A 17,834-nucleotide genomic window follows, 5' to 3' on the forward strand; every position below is an offset into this window, starting at 1 on the left:
TTAAAGCTCATTTGAATCACGAGTAACCACTGTGGTTACTCGTGATTAATCTGTGATGAGCATCCTTGATTATGGAATTGGGATGGTCGATAGCTGCGAGTCGTGTCATGTATGGGTACCTTTTTACTATGTTGCAATCTCTCCGACAGAATAGTTATCTTCCTGGCTCTGTCTTCCTCCTTACTTATAGAACACAAGATGGAGTGACTAACCCCTCTCTCCACCCTTGTAATATATGTGCTGCCTGTGGTGGGATCTCTTTTCATTGGCTGTTGGGCCTTGCTGTGCCTTCTGTTGGGTTTGCTGAAGCTGATGCCCACTCAACTCTTCCTGCCAAACTTTGGCACTGTGAGGCCTCATTTCCACAAACAGTTGATAGGCAGTGAGATTCCTCTCAAACTCTTCCTGAGCACACAGTTCAACTGCCCCTGTAAAAGAGGCCTTATTACTGGCTGTTGCTTTGACCACTAGTTTGGCAAGATGCCAAGTGAGGCTTTTTCATGTGATAGTTCTGTAACTGCGAAAGGTGAAAATCCTATATGTGGGTGTATGCTTTTCTCATTATCCATCAGAGAGCCGTATGATCGGACCTAAATGTATTCTGCAGCAGGACAATGATGCTAAACATACAGCTAAAGCGATTGAAAACTATCTTCAGCATAAAGAAGTCCTGGAAGTGAAGGTATGGCCCCTGCAGAGACCTGGGCCTTGATTCACTAACTTGCGCTAACGGTGCACTGATGCGCCGTTTAGGTCGCATCCTATGCGACCTTAAAGAAAACCTGAACTGAAAATTAAAAGTCAAAATAAGCATACACAAGTCATACTTACCTTCCATGTAGTCTACTCCTCAGTGTTTTTCTCCTGTCCCGCGTCCTGTTTGTTCACTGTGATCAAGGGAATTTTCCGTCCTCCATTTTGAAAATGGCCATTACCCATAACAGCTTTCTGGTCAGCACACAGTTAAACTGTAACATGGCCCAGTTGAGCCATAGGGAAACATGGACATTACCAGGTACATCAGTTTTCCTCTCAGCTATAACTGACAGCAACTGATATTTTACTGACAGCAACTGATATATTTCAGATCTGACAAAATATTGTCAGAACTGGAAGGGATTATTGTCAGAAGAAAATGGTGAGCTTCTGAGAGGAACTGATGGCAAGGTAACTATGTAATGTTCATTTACAGTTACCTCGTGTGTTTATTTTAAATATTTTTACTCAGTACAGGTTCTCTTTAAGTTCACATCATGTACAGTATAGCGGGTGCGCGATGTAGCTTTTGTGCATCTTTTAGGCTTCTTGCACATCAAGACGTTGCGTTAGGTGCACGTTAAGGTCGCATAACGTGCACCTAATGCAACGTATGGTGGTGTGGGAGAGGACGGTAGAGTGAGCCGCGTTAGGCGGCTCTATCCATATAAGGTCTCCCAGAGTGGCGCTGATTGGCCGGCAGGACCACGTGATGCGAAGCGAGACACTCCGCATCACGTGGTCCCGCCGGCCAATCAGCGGCCGCCAGTGCAGTGAATATTAAGTAGCCATGTGCGCGGCTACTGTAGCTGCATCTCCCCGCCTCCTCTCCGCCCCCCACTGAGCACGTGCAAACAGTCTAGCGCGGCTATAGCCGCTCTAACGCCGTAGCATGCTGCACTTTCGGCAGAACGTGCAGCGTTACATGCAACGCAACGTGGGCTGTGTGAACAGCCCACTTGTGTTACATTGCTGTGCGTTGGGGGAGCGTTACAGCTAAGCAGCCTTAGTGTGCACAAAGCTACTTAAGGTGCACTAACCTCAGATAAGGTGCACTAACCTCAGATAAGGCACACTAACCTCAGATAAGCTTAGCGCTGTAGTTTGTGCCCACTAAGTGATAAGGCACACTAGTCGGCTTAGCGCCGGTTAGTGAATCAAGCCCTGATCTCCACATGGAGCGTGTCTGGGATTACATGAAGAGACAGAAGGATGTGAGGAAGCCAACATCCACAGAAGACCTGTGGTTAATTCTCCCAGATATCTGCAACAACCTACCGGCTGAGTTCCTTCAAAAACTGTGTGCCTTCAAAACGGCATCAATTCTTCTAGGTACGCTTGCAAAGTATGGTCACACCCAGGGCTGTGGAGTCGGTACAAAAATCTTCCGACTCCAACTCCGACTCCTCAGTTTCTGAAACCACGACTCTGACTCCAACTCCGACTCCGGGTGCCCAAAATTGCTCCGACTCCTCCACTCCGACTCCACAGCCCTGGTCACACGAAATATTGATAAAGATTTAATCTGTTCATTCACTGCATTTTTATTTTTTGTTGAATGATGAAAATAAATACTTGCGTTTATAAAAGCATTCTTTGACAGAATTTTTTTTCACACCTGCCCTGAACTTTAGTACACTACTGTGTATATGTATATGTATGTGTTTGTATACAGTGGTGTGAAAAACTATTTGCCCCCTTCCTGATTTCTTATTCTTTTGCATGTTTGTCACACTTAAATGTTTCTGCTCATCAAAAACCGTTAACTATTAGTCAAAGATAACATAATTGAACACAAAATGCAGTTTTAAATGATGAGTTTTTATTATTTAGTGAGAAAAAAAACTCAAAACCTACATGGCCCTGCGTGAGAAAGAAATTGCCCCCTGAACCTAATAACTGGTTGGGCCACCCTTAGCAGCAATAACTGCAATCAAGCGTTTGCGATAACTTGCAACACGTCTTTTACAGCACTCTGGAGGAATTTTGGCCCACTCATCTTTGCAGAATTGTTGTAATTCAGCTTTATTTGAGGGTTTTGTAGCATGAACCGCCTTTTTAAGGTCATGCCACAACATCTCAATAGGATTCAGGTCAGGACTTTGACTAGGCCACTCCAAAGTCTTCATTTTGTTTTTCTTCAGCCATTCAGAGGTGGATTTGCTGGTGTGTTTTGGGTCATTGTCCTGCTGCAAAACCCAAGATCGCTTCAGTTGAGTTGACGAACAGATGGCCGGACATTCTCCTTCAGGATTTTTTGGTAGACAGTAGCATTCATGGTTCCATCTATCACAGCAAGCCTTCCAGGTCCTGAAGCAGCAAAACAACCCCAGACCATCACACTACCACCACCATATTTTACTGTTGGTATGATGTTCTTTTGCTGAAATGCTGTGTTACTTCTACGCCAGATATAACGGGACACGCACCTTCCAAAAAGTTAAACTTTTGTCTCATCGGTCCACAAGGTATTTTCCCAAAAGTCTTGGCAATCATTGAGATTTTTTTAGCAAAATTGAGACGACCCTTAAGGTTCTTTTTGCTTAAAAGTGGTTTGCGCCTTGGATATCTGCCATGCAGGCCGTTTTTGCCCAGTCTCTTTCTTATGGTGGAGTCGTGAACACTGACCTTAATTGAGGCAAGTGAGGCCTGCAGTTCTTTAGATGTTGTCCTGAGGTCTTTTGTGGCCTCTCGGATGACTTTTTTTCTGCGCTCTTGGGGTAATTTTGGTCGGCCAGCCACTCCTGGGAAGGTTCATCACTGTTCCATGTTTCTGCCATTTGTGGATAATGGCTCTCACTGTGGTTCGCTGGAGTCCCAAAGCTTTAGAAATGGCTTTATACCCTTTACTAGACTGATAGATCTCAATTACAGTACTTTTGTTCTCATTTGTTCCTGAATTTCTTTGGATCTTGGCATGATGTCTAGCTTTTGAGGTGCTTTTGGTCTACTTCTCTGTGTCAGATAGCTCCTATTTAAGTGATTTCTTGATTGAAACAGGTGTGGCAGTAATCAGGCCTGGGAGTGACTACAGAAATTGAACTCAGGTGTGATAAACCACAGTTAAGTTATTTTTTTTAACAAGGGGGGCAATCACTTTTTCACACAGGACCATGTAGGTTTTGAGGTTTTTTTTCTGACTAAATAAAAAAAACCATCATTTAAAACTGCATTTTGTGTTCAATTATGTTATCTTTGACTAATAGTTAACGTTTTTTGATGAGCAGAAACATTTAAGTGTGACAAACATGCAAAAGAATAAGAAATCAGGAAGGGGGCAAATAGTTTTTCACACCACTGTATATGTAAATGTGTAAGATTATTTTATAAAATGCCAACATATTAAAAAATATATATATAACCACACACCACACACCACACACCACACACACCAAACACACACACACAAACTATTTGCCCCCTTCCTGATTTCTTATTCTTTTGCATGTTTGTCACACTTAAATGTTTCTGCTCATCAAAAACCGTTAAAGAGAACCCGAGGTGGGTTTGAAGAATATTATCTGCATACAGAGGCTGGATCTGCCTATACAGCCCAGCGTTTGTTGCTATCCCAAACCCCCCTAAGGTCCCCCTGCACTCTGCAATCCCTCATAAATCACAGCCACGCTGCTGACAAACAGCTTGTCAGAGCTGGCTGTGTTTATCTCTATAGTGTCAGTCTGCTGCTCTCCCCGCCTCCTGCAGAACTCCAGTCCCCGCCTGCATCCCTTCCCTCCCTGCTGATTGGAGGGAAGGGACGGGGGCAGGGACCGGAGCTATGCAGGAGGCGGGGGAGCAGCTGAGACTGACACTACAGATGTAAACACAGCCTCACAGCACGGCTGTGATTTATGAGGAATTGCAGAGTGCAGGGGGACCTTAGGGGGGTTTGGGATAGCAACATAGGCTGGGCTGTATAGGCAGATCCAGCTCTCTGTATGCAGATAACATTCTTTAAACACACCTCGGGTTCTCTTTAACTATTAGTCAAAGATAACATAATTGAACACAAAATGCAGTTTTAAATGATGGTTTTTATTGTTTAGTGAGAAAAAAACTCAAAACCTACATGGCCCTGTGTGAAAAAGTGATTGCCCCCCTTGTTAAAAAAATAATTTAACTGTGGTTTGTCACAGCTGAGTTCAATTTCTGTAGTCACCCCCAGGCCTGATTACTGCCACACCTGTTTCAATCAAGAAATCACTTAAATAGGAGCTATCTGACACAGAGAAGTAGACCAAAAGCACCTCAAAAGCTAGACATCATGCCAAGATCCAAAGAAATTCAGGAACAAATGAGAACAAAGTACTGTAATTGAGATCTATCAGTCTGGTAAAGGTTATAAAGCCATTTCTAAAGCTTTGGGACTCCAGCGAACCACAGTGAGAGCCATTATCCACAAATGGCAAAAACATGGAACAGTGATGAACCTTCCCAGGAGTGGCTGGCCGACCAAAATTACCCCAAGAGCGCAGAGAAAACTCATCCGAGAGGCCACAAAAGACCCCAGGACAACATCTAAAGAACTGCAGGCCTCACTTGCCTCAATTAAGGTCATTGTTCATGACTCCACCATAAGAAAGAGACTGGGCAAAAACGGTCTGCATGGCAGATATTCAAGGCGCAAACCACTTTTAAGCAAAAAGAACATTAAGGCTCCTCTCAATTTTGCTAAAAAAAAAATCTCAATGATTGGCAAGACTTTTGGGAAAATACCTTGTGGAACGACGAGACAAAAGTTGACCTTTTTGGAAGGTGCGTGTCCCGTTACATCTGGCGTAGAAGTAGCACAGCATTTCAGCAAAAGAACATCATACCAACAGTAAAATATGGTGGTGGTAGTGTGGTGGTCTGGGGTTGTTTTGCTGCTTCAGGACCTGGAAGGCTTGCTGTGATAGATGGAACCATGAATTCATCCATCTGTTTGTCAACTCAAGCTGAAGCGATCTTGGGTGCTGCAGCAGGACAATGACCCAAAACACACCAGCAAATCCACCTCTGAATGGCTGAAGAAAAACAAAATGAAGACTTTGGAGTGGCCTAGTCAAAGTCCTGACCTGAATCCTATTGAGATGTTGTGGCATGACCTTAAAAAGGCGGTTCATGCTACAAAACCCTCAAATAAAGCTGAATTACAACAATTCTGCAAAGATGAGTGGGCCAAAATTCCTCCAGAGTGCTGTAAAAGACGTGTTGCAAGTTATCACAAACGCTTGATTGCAGTTATTGCTGCTAAGGGTGGCCCAACCAGTTATTAGGTTCATTAGGTTCTTTTTCACACAGGGCCATGTAGGTTTTGAGTTATTTTTCTCACTAAATAATAAAAACCATCATTTAAAACTGCATTTTGTGTTCAATTATGTTATCTTTGACTAATAGTTAACGGTTTTTGATGAGCAGAAACATTTTAGTGTGACAAACATGCAAAAGAATAAGAAATCAGGAAGGGGGCAAATAGTTTTTCACACCACTGTATATACACACACATTAAACACAAAACACACACACACACACACACACACACACACACACACACACACACACACACACACACACACACACACACACACACACACACACACACACACACACACACACACACACACACACACACACACACGGCCGTCTGAGTCACTAGGCAACTATAAATTTTTGCCTATGGCGCCCTGGGTGGAAGTGGGCGCTCTCTCTGTGCGTGTTTTTTGTTTTTTTTTTTTTTCCTCTCTTCTGCAGCCAGCCAGGTCGGCGCCGGCTGTGACAGGCAGCTCAGCCTGTGCCCGGCGCCGCCTACTGGTCCGCCCCCTTCCTCTCCTCTCCTCCGGCTCCGAGCAAGCAGCACGCTGCACGGCACGCACATTAGTTTTTGTGCGAATGCGGTGGCTAGAAACACCCCTGCCGCCGCCTACTGGTCCGCCCCCTCTCCCCGGCGCTCGCTCTCTGTGTAAAGCGTGCAGGCAGCCGCTGCACGCTGGTTTGTTTACTCGTCGGCGCCGCCCCTAACTCCGCCCCCGCCTGTCACACGTGCTTAGTTGAAGGCACCGTGTGTGACGCAGCCAGGGAGTCAGGGACCAACGCCGGCTAACTACTACACCTGCACGCACAAATCTGCAGAGCAGGCAGCAGCAGAAGACAGTGAGTGCAGATCAGCTTCTCTTGATAATTTTTGTATATGCATCCTGATCCTGGCAGCCTAATTCCGCCGACCCGACCCCCCCCCCCGCCCCCCCCGTCGCCCATATCACCGCAGGCAGTGGCTCCTGTCCTGGGAATGGGATGGATGGGTCATGGATGTTAAATAATACAGGCAATCAGGCATATAGCATGCCTGCTGCTGTGTGGGCCTGGGCAGGACTCGGAGGGAGGGAGACACACATGCTGCACAGTGTCTGCAGAGCAGCAGAGGGGAGACCCTCATAGTGAGTGGCGTTCCCCCTCTCTTGATATTATATGCCCCACTCTCCCCTGGCTGGCCCTGAGATCTGAGGGGGGGGGGGGGCTGAGCAGAGATGCTGGCGAACATCTGGGCCCTGCCTGTACTACTTGCGGGTCACAATGACCCGGAGTAGTACGCTGGCGGTGCGCGTCCTAGTATCGCTCTCCTGTTGCTGGGCACTTTCTGCGCATGTGCGTGACGTCATGAGGGACATCACGCTCATGCGCAGAGAGTGCCCAGCAACAGGAGAGCGATACTAGGACACGCACCGCCGGGCCACGCAGGCGTACTACTCCAGGTCATAGTGACCCGGAAGTAGTACAGGGCCCAGATTCGCCCGGCGAACGGTTTCAGGCCATCTCTAGTTGTGAGTTGGACAGAGTCCGACAGACTGTCACTAGGTGTAGGTGGGCATTGGGCAAGCTGTGCTGGGCACTGTGAGCAGAGTTGTCAGGGCCCTTTTCCACTGGCTGTGATCCAATTCAAAAAGAGGATTGCAGCAGTTTTTCTAGGCGCTAGAGCACCGCATGTAAATTGTGGTGCTCATTTTCCACTATGCCGCTTCGATCGTTGGTTTGATTTTTGCAGAAATACGATCGCCGGCCAGCGCGATTCTTGTCATGATCGTGTTACATTCCCGATGGCGGAACGCGGACAGTGGAAAAAAGTAGCTTGCATGATCACAAGCGCAGGTGATTTGCGCTTGCGATCGCACTTGCTAGTGGAAAAGGGCCCTAAGTTTGAGTGACGCAGCTGCTGCAGCACCACTGATGATGATATCAGCAGAGAGCAATCATGCTGTCTGAGGTGATGCTGCAGCATTGCTGCTGCTGAATCTTAGCCTCAGTCAAAGACACGCAGACGCGTGCATTTTTGCGGGAAGACCTAGTCGGCGTGCGTGCACTGGACTAGAGGTTGGCAGGGAGCATGGTCACCAGGTGCTCAAGTGGGCATACTGCACATGAGTGCAGTATGTCTAAGTCAGAGGGTAAACGCAACTGCTACGTCTTCCCACAGGATTGCATGAAAGGACATATTGCGCCTACGTCGACCACTACTTAGGAACAGGACCTGTTACAAATGAACATAAACCAACTCTGGGCCACAGGAGGTGCGATAAGCCTATGTGCACCAACACACACACACACACACAGCATCAATTACAGAGTTCATTAAAGGGAACCTAAACCGAAACAACAACAAAAAAGTTTCACTTTCCTGGGGCTTCTACCAGTCCCCTGCAGCCACCCTGTGTCCGTGCCATCATACATCGAGTCTCCGGTCCCCCACTGCCACTTAGTTTTGTTCTTGTCAACTGGCCAGTCGATGGACACTGCACCAGCGCAGCCCTGACTGTGTGCGTCCTCTAATATTCTCCCATCACCGTGGTCCGGGAGCGTTCTGCGCAAGCGCAGTACGAGATTTTCTCGTTCTGTGCATGCGCAGGACACTTCTGGCAGCTGGAGTGTGACCGAGGATGTGGGCAGTGACCATTGACTGGCCAGTCAGCAAGAACGAAACTGTGGGGCAGCGGGGAACCAGAAAATTGATCTGTGATGGCGCTGGCACAGGGCCGCTGCAGGAGGCTGGTAGAAGCCCTAAGAAAGGGAAACTTTTTTTTTTTGTTTTGTTTCAATTTAGGTTCCCTTTAAGGACTAAGGTATCCTTTAAAGTGATCCGAAGCTCGAGTTCAAAATAAGATATTAAAGTGGACCCAAACCAAACATTATTTTAAATTAAAAATATTTAGTTGCACCACTCTGACACATACAAAGATAAATAAACACTCCTTCAAGCCTATGAGCATTTCAGTGCATGCTTTTCACCCTTCTCTTTTCATTATACGTTATACATGTGGCAGCCATTAGCAATTCCTCCATTGCCGGACACCACCTACTTCACCAGTTTGCCGGATTCTGCCCCGGCAATTTGAAAGGAATGGAGGAGTTCCTCCAATAAATGTAAAATATTTTATATTTGTCATCATGCAGCTGAAAAAAGGCTGCTATTTATTATTATAATTTAGAAAATAGATTTTATTTCTGAAATCTTGTATTTTTAATGTGGGTCCACTTTAACCTGAACAGAGGAAAGCCTCAGGATCCCATTGAGGGTTCAGGCTTCCCTCAGTGGTCCAATGTCCCCTGTCGTTGAATGCTGCCCCCCTGCCACATCGGGATCGCACTCTTCCTCAGTTATCAGTGCGGCCATGCAGTAGCAGCTTAGCTTACTGCGCAGGTGTGCTTGTGCAGCTACTGTGCAAGCCCACGCTGAAGGAAGAGGAGGTGCGCGGCCCCGATATGATTAGCGACAGTGCCTTGTCACTAATCTTCTGGAGGGCCACACTCACTAATGAGGGTCATCAGAGACCCGAAGGAAGCCTTAATGGAATCCTGAGGCTTCCCTTCACTGTATTCCAGCCAGGGCACCATCTGCGCAAAGTTTGCTTGTTCTCCCTCTGTGTGGGTTTCCTCCAGGCACTCTGGTTTCCTCTCACATCCCAAAAACACAGATAAGTTTATTGGCTTCCCCCTAAATTGGCCCTAGACTTAATAAAAACATTACACGATATATACATACATAGACATGTGACTATGGTAGGAATTGTGAGCACCTCTGAGAGGCAGTTAAGTGTCAAGACAATATACTCTGTACAGTGCTGCAGAAGATGTTGGTGCTTTATACATATTAAGTAATAGTAGCAGTGACATCTTCTGCAGCACTTTACAGAGTACATAGTCATGTCACTGACTGTCCTCAAAGGAGCTCACAATCTAATCCCTACCATAGTCATAGTCTATTGTCCTACCATGTTATTATTATGTATTTATAGAGCGCTGACATCTTCTGCAGCACTTTACAGAGTCCTTTTCATGTCACTGACTGTCCTCCAAGGAGCTCACAATCTAATCCTACCATCCATAATGTGCTGCCATATTATTATTATGTATTTATATAGCACTGACCTCTTCTGCAGCACATTACAGAGTACATAGTCATGTCACTGACTTCCCCAGAGGAACTCACAATCTAATCCTACCATACTCATAGTGTAATGTCCTACCATATTATTATTATGTATTTATATAGCATGGACAGCTTCTGCAGCACATTACAGAGTACATAGTCATGTCACTGACTGTCCTCAGAGAAGCTCACAATCTAATCCTACCATAGTCCTAGTCTAATGTCCTACCATATTATTATTATGTATTTATATAGCACTGACATCTTCTGCAGCACATTACAGAGTACATAGTCATGTCACTGACTTCCCCAGAGGAGCTCACAATCTACTTCCTACAAAGTGAATAGAGATGTCTCTAATGGCCCATACTCACGAGGGACTTTTGTCGCCTCAACACGCGGCGCGCGCGTGTTGCGGCGACAGTTCGCCCGTGAGTATGGGCCGTTCCACGCGCGCGCACCCCGAACTGTCGCCCGTCGCTTATGTCGCCAGGCGATTGAAACTTTCAATCACATGGCGACAGTCGCCGCTGCACCTCCCCCGCAACTGTCGCTAGTCCGCGTGAGTACGCGGACTAGCGACAGCAACCTCAATTGAGAAACACGGAGCTTCCGGCGGGGGGAGGAGGAACGTCGGCGACAGCTTCCGCCTCACCGCTGGTCACTCTTCCGCGTGTGTACGCGGAGGGACCTGGCGAGGAGCTGTCGCCGGCCTGTCGCCCACACGCTCACGTGTGCTGGCGACAGGCCACTTTACTCCCTCGTGAGTATGGGCCATAACTGACTGTTCTCAGAGAAGCTCACAGTCTAATGACAATCATTGTCACATTGTGATGTTTTCACTCTAGGCTTGTTATGTGGAAAAGCATGTGTAACATTATCTGCATTTGATCTGTGGTGGACATGATACATGATTTATAGTTTTATGTTGGTAATGATGTCTTGCCTTGTTCTGTGGGGGATGTGTTATGTGCATTTGATCTGTGGGGAACATGTTATCTGCATTTGATTTGCAGGAGACATGATACCTGACATTGGTATTTGTGCTATTCTATATCTGACTGCCATTTGGGCTTTCAGGTTTGGTTACTTTCAAATTCCTAAGTTGCACAAGGGGCTTTATATTCTTTGTATTCTGCTGACTTTCTTACTGTCTTCCCTCCGGGCACATCCCATGGGAACTTCACTGCAAATAGCCTGGATCAGTTGTGCTTTGCTAAGTTTTGGAGCGTGTTATTAAATTATCAGGCAGTAATACGTAAAATAAGGACTACTTACCCGGGGCTTCGTCCAGCCCCAAGCTCCCAGCATGTCCCTCACCGCAGTTCTGCATGCAGCCGTTCGCCGGCTCCGCCTCTGCCTCCCGGTCTGCGGTGATGATGTCAGGCCGACCTGGAGGTAGGTTCTGCGCCTGCTCAGTACGCTCCGTTACAAGTGGCGGTGATTAACAGCGCCGCTCGCGCAGGCGTAGTACAGTACCTCGGCCTGACGTCATCACCACGGACCGGGAGGCAGAGGCGGCGAATGGCTGCGGGCAGAGCTGTGGTGAGGGACATTGGCGCTTTGAGTCCACCAAGAGAAAAGCGCGATATAAATGTTATTTGTCTTGTCTTGACATGCTGGGAGCTTGGGGCTGGATGAAGCCCCGGGTAAGTAGCCCCTATTTTACGTATTATTGCCTGATAACTCCATTAAACTCTTGAATTGTATAATATAATTTATGAGGAGTTGGAATAGATTTTTGCTTTCGTTGTACATCATATTGTGAAGCAGTTTGTTACAAAAGCTTTTTACTCATTACTCGTACACTCATCCTTTGTAGGCTTCATCATGAAACGATCAAAGCCTTCAGGGGCAGAATTTAAAAAAAGGAGGAAAGATGCGGAGCAAAAAGCACTTCAATACAGAGGTATTTCATATAGAAATATAGTAGGCGTCTAGGAGAATTGTAAGTTACTAAAGGTGACCGTCATTTGACCACACCTTAAGTTTAGTAATGACCCCTCAGCCGCTGTGGTCAAGCAACAGGGCTCCAGTGTAGTGCACATTATATCGGGGGGTAGGAGCTCCCAAACAACCAAGGTTTGCCAAACTTTAGGAAAACATGGCTCTGTATAAAGGAATGAATAGACTTTGTATCTGACGCAGCTCGTGAGTGGTGTCCTAAGGGAGGAGACTTTACTAAACTTAAGGTTGCTCTCACTTTAAATGTCGAATTTTAAGCATCCCCTCTTGCCAGTCTTACAAGCCCTATCCCATACAGCTATATCAATCCCTGCCATGCACTGAGGAGGACCAAAAGTACGAAACAGGCTGTCTGCATGTGGGGTTGATATGGCTGTGTAAAACCTATAAGCTATAGGCTTCCTATACACCAGTGGTTCTGGATGCTAGCCTTGCTTCAGGGGCATAAAGAGATCATTTAGGTATTCAGGAGCCCTGCAATTTGGGTAACCACAGATGTGCACTTAAATTCTGCGTTAAATTAATGTAAATCCCTTCTGTTTTAAGAAGGCAAAGCACACCAAGCATTGTTTTTTAGTAGGAGGGCTTTTGGTCCCTTTTAGTCCCCTATACTCTCCTTGTGGTTTTTGGTCACCCCGAGCTGCTTGGTTACTCTCTTGCCAGCCTGAAACTTTCTGTCTGACTGAAAAGAAGATGCCTGTGAGTCTCATTGTAATACAACGGTATTTCCTTCTGGTGAAAGAGTACAACTTTGATTTTTCAAACATTGGGTTTGGACAGTATTCCAATGACCAAGATGAGGTGCTTGACTGTACATTGCAGAAATTGAGGACTAAATCTGCAACCATGCTGCCTGGTGCTATGTGATATAGAGCATTTCTAAATTAAAGTTTTTATACATTGTGCGCCCGGATTACAAGAGACACCCCCAACTCTAAATTTGATGGCTCCATTAGTGACACATGATGAAGACACAAGAGATATCGTATTGTATCAAGAGACCTGTTTAGCCTCTACATGGGTATAATAGAAGATTTAAACAAACTGGATTGATTCATGATTATGGGTGTAACAAAAAGATGGATTCAATATTTATGAAACCAACAAAGCAATATCTCAGGTGTCCAGAGGATAACTACTGGTCTAAAAAACTTCATGGCATCATTGCTGTGGTGTCTCTAATAATTTGGCCATTCAGCACGTGTTTAATCATTTTGATTGTTCTTGATGTTCAGAGTTCAGGTTTTCCAATGTGCATTACTATGAACTTCACTGATTATGGTGTCAAAGTTTGTGCTGAAGTGCTTTAAAAGTGTAGATTAATGCAAATTTTTTAAAACTTTACAGAGGCCATGAAGAAGTATCTGGAACGCTCAAAACCAGCTCCAGATCCCACTAGTGGACCCAGTGAGGAAGGATCATCTGGAGTAACGGTCACATGTACTTCACTTTCTACCCTATATTCTTTATTAGAGTAAAATATCTAGAGATGCTAAGGATTTCATGCTACATAAGTGTTTGGCTTTTTCATGCAGGTGAAACTGCATCGTGCTCAAGACCTGAAACACAAGAGGCCACACATTGTACTGCAGAGACAAGTGCTGAGAAACGATCTGAAGTGCAGGTGGTTGCAGAGGTTCATTTAGCACAGCCAAGTACAGCACGAATCCCAGCAAGTCTTCAGGCTGCAGATACAATATCTACGGAACACACTTCTCACGAGTTACTTGTTGAATTTCAAAAAGCTACAGAGGCACATGGTGAGACACGGGTGTGTGATCCTAGCAGAGCAGCACCTCTAGACCCTGCTGATTGGCCAGTCATTACAAATAGTGTAAGGGATGAGTTGGTGAGAAGTGGGCCATATCAAGTTCGTTCTGGATTTATTTTTCCGAGAAAAGAAGATAGCAGATCCTGCCACCACCACTTCTTTCACAGAAGTCTAGTAAATGGAGAAAAAATAAGAAGAAGTTGGCTCATTTATTCTAAAAAGGGTAACAGACTATTTTGCTTTTGTTGTAAGCTGTTTTCCAACAAAGAATTCAGTCTGATCAAGGCCGGATTTCAAGATTGGAAGAACTGTGCAGAGCAATTAAAGAACCATGAGAACAGTGCAGATCATCACAAGTATATGACAATGTGGAAGGAATTAGAGATTCGTCTTCAAAAAGGGAAAACTATAGATAAAGTACAAATGGAACTGTATGATGCTGAAAAGAAACGATGGCGAGCAGTCTTAACAAGGTTGGTTGCTATTATACAGTCATTAGCAGAACGAAATATTGCTCTGAGAGACAAGACAAGCATCCTTTTCCAACCAAACAATGGAAACTTTCTAAAGGAAGTGGAACTTTTGGCTAAATTTGACCCGGTACTCAAACAGCATCTTAGTGAAGTGCAAAGGGGAGCCAGTCACACTACATATTTGGGACCTAATATTCAGAATGAGCTGATTGACTGTATCGGAAGCAAAATTACAGATGCTATTGTGAAAGAAGTAAAAGATTCTAAATACTATGCAATCATTTTGGATTGTACACCTGATGTGAGCCACAAGGAGCAGATGTCAGTGATTATTAGAATCGTGGCCCTTGAAAGTCTTCAAATCAAAGAGCACTTTATGGGTTTCCTTGAAGCAGAAGAAACTACTGGTGAAGGCCTGGCATCTCTCATTCTGAAGAGACTTGGAGATCTCAATATCTCTTTTGAAGACTGTAGAGGACAGTCCTATGACAATGGCGCAAATATGAGAGGGAAAAGGAAAGGTGTGCAAGCCAGACTCTTGGAAATCAACCCAAGGGCATTTTTTGTGCCTTGTGGAGCACACACATTAAACCTAGTGGTTGCTGATGCAGCTAAAAACTCTCCTGAAGCCAATGCCTATTTTGGTTACCTACAAAATCTTTTCAAACTTTTCTCAGCTTCTACTCAGAGATGGACTATTTTAAAAAGCAAGGTCACCATCACACTGAAATCATGGTCTGAAACAAGATGGGAGAGTCGGGTGGAAAGTGTAGAAGCTGTAAAATACCAGGCTTCAAATATTAGGGAGGCTCTTCTTCAAGTGAGGGAAACGTCTTCTGATCCTGGAGTGCAAGCAGAGGCGCAATCATTAGCCGAAGAAGTGGGATCATTTCGGTTTTTGATTTGTACTGTTGTATGGTATGACATTCTTCAGAAAATCCAAATTGTAAGCAAGCTAATGCAGTCAGAATCCATGCAGTTGGATGTTGCTGTAGACCTTCTGAAAAAAACAGAAGCCTCCTTACTTGATTACAGAGGTACTGGATTTGTTTCTGCACAGATCTCAGCGAAGGATATTTGTGAGGAGATGAACGTGGAACCTGTGCTAAAGCAAAAGAGGCTGAGAAAAACCAAGCTCCATTTCTCCTATGAGACTCCTGATGAGCCTATTCAAGATGCACTAAAACAATTGGAAGTCTCTTTCTTTAACATGGTTGTGGATACTTCAATTGCATCATTGCAAGAGAGATTTCTGACAGTAGGTGAAATTGAAAAAAAATTTGGAGTCCTTACAAACTTTCCTAATCTTTCCACTGAGGAGAAGATTGAAAAATGTACAAAGCTCAGTGACAGCCTGACCTACAATGGACATTGTGACCTTGATGGGAAAGGACTAGCACAAGAACTACAAGTCTTCCCAGATTTACCTAAATCCAGCATGACTGCCTTGGAACTGTTGGCATTTTTACAGGAAAAACGTTTAATGGAGATCTATCCTAACATGTGGCTAGCCCTTAGAATTGCAGTAACTACTCCCATAACTGTAGCTTCAGCAGAGAGAAGTTTCTCAAAACTGAAGTTAATAAAAAACTATTTGAGATCAACCATGTCACAGGAACGTCTCAATGGCCTTGCTATGATGAGCATTAATAGAGATGTGTCTAGGAGTATATCTTTTGATGATGTCATTAATGATTTTGCTGCTAGAAAGTCCAGGCGTGTTAAGTTTTAAATATTCTGACTTTTACATATTGAGCAAGCACTTTTTGAATGTTTACATTATTGTTCATTTGTGCATTATATTTATTCTTAAGTTATTGTTCTGAGCACATCATGTGTATATCTCCTACTGAAGTTCTAAAACTTGAAAGCAGTTGAAGTTCCTATGTTCTGCATTGTATTTAATTTTTTTTATGTCTTAAAGGATACCCGAGGTGACGTGACATGAGGAGATAGATATGTGTATGTACAGTGCCAAGCATACAAATAACTATGCTGTGTTCCTTTTTTTTTTCTTTCTCTGCCTAAAAGAGTTAAAGATCAGATTTGTAAGTGACAGTTTCTGTCCGGGTCGGACTGGGTCAGACTATAGCATAAATCTTACTGATTAGTAATTACAGCCATAACATACTTTTCTTTCAGTAAATGGCTTCTGAGAGCAGGAAAGAGATAAAAAGGGTCAATAATTCATAGATTTGAGCTCTGACATACTTCAATGAAGGTGTTATTGAGCAGAGACATTGAAACAGTAAAATCTTAAAAACTAGATTTTAAGTCTATTGTAGCCCCTTACACACTCCTTCTGGTTCACCATAAGCTTGCTAGGTACTCTGTACCTCTAGATTTAAATATAAATGAAAACTGTGGCATATCTAAACAAGTCTTTTTTAGGAGGAGGAGGATAGATACAATTGTTTTTCTCATAAGTTTATTTTCACCTCGGATGTCCTTTTAAGTCCAGGCATGTTCAGTTTTAAATATTCTACTTTTTTGATGTTAAGCAAGAAATTTTGTAATGTTTAGATTGTTCATTTGTGCACTAGATTTAATTGATCTTAAGTTATTATTGCAAGCACTTTATTTTTATTTATCTCTTAAGTTATAAAACTTGAAAGCATTCCAATTTTGTGCATTATATTTAATTGCACTTAAGGTATTGTTCCAAGAATGTGATTTATTTTTCTCTTACTGGAGATATAAAACGTGGAAACACATACATTGTGGAACTTTATAATTACAGTATATAGCTTTTTTTGTGTGTGTGCTTGTGGTGGGGGCATGGGGGTGGGGGTGGAATAAGGGTCGGCGCTGGGGGGGGGGGGGGGCGCCACAGGTTTTCTTGCCTGGAGTGACAAAGTGGCTAGAAACACCCCTGCGCACACACACGCACATGCATTAAAAACACACAAACACACGCCTGTATTTATACACAACACATGCGTGTGTATATATTTACATAACTCATGTTTGTATATGTGTGTAGGAAGTATGTATACACTATGTGTTTGTGTATATGTAGATCTAAATACATATTTTGTATGTGTAGATAGTGCTGCCCATAATTATTCATACCCGTGGTAAATTTTGACTTAGTTACTTGTATTCAACCAGCAAGTAATTTTTTTTACATGAAATTACATGGGTGTCTCCCCAAAGATAAGGCGATGTACAAGAGCCCTTCTTCAGGGAGGTACAGTACTGGAAGGAAAAAACGAAGACAAACGGGAGCCCAAATGGCGCAGTATAGCCGGAAGCCGGCGAAACGTCAGGGAAACTACCCGCCTGCATGGGACGCCACGCCGCCCCGCTCTCCACCCAGGCATCACTCTGAGACTTTTGCCATCAGTCTCCTCCAGCGGCACCGCTTGCCACTTAACACAGGGAGCAGGGGTAGGAGATCTTTGGGGAAGCCCCAGCACTCACAGGAGACTCACGCAGGACATACACTGTGGAATCTGTGGGACAGCCT

General features: G+C 44.5%; 1 protein-coding gene across 1 annotated transcript; it reads left to right on the forward strand.

Moving 5' to 3' along the window:
* Positions 1–1,931: 1,931 nt before the first annotated feature.
* On the forward strand, positions 1,932–16,097 carry LOC137537807 (zinc finger MYM-type protein 1-like). The gene is made up of 5 exons (XM_068259767.1): positions 1,932–2,088; positions 11,979–12,065; positions 13,469–13,561; positions 13,657–13,881; positions 14,161–16,097. The coding sequence occupies exons 1-5, from the start codon at positions 1,932–1,934 to the stop codon at positions 16,095–16,097; spliced, it is 2,499 nt and encodes an 832-aa protein (XP_068115868.1).
* Positions 16,098–17,834: the final 1,737 nt, after the last annotated feature.

Source organism: Hyperolius riggenbachi, chromosome 11 (assembly GCF_040937935.1).
Source record: "Hyperolius riggenbachi isolate aHypRig1 chromosome 11, aHypRig1.pri, whole genome shotgun sequence".
NCBI lineage: Eukaryota > Metazoa > Chordata > Amphibia > Anura > Hyperoliidae > Hyperolius > Hyperolius riggenbachi.

Bases quoted from the DNA above. Each gene is read 5' to 3' on its own strand.
- LOC137537807 (XM_068259767.1), top strand. From the start codon at position 1,932: ATGGAGCGTGTCTGGGATTACATGAAGAGACAGAAGGATGTGAGGAAG. The intron at 2,089-11,978 runs GTACGCTTGCAA...CATCCTTTGTAG, and splicing joins AACGGCATCAATTCTTCTAG to GCTTCATCATGAAACGATCA. The intron at 13,882-14,160 runs GTGAGACACGGG...TTTCCAACAAAG, and splicing joins AAAAGCTACAGAGGCACATG to AATTCAGTCTGATCAAGGCC.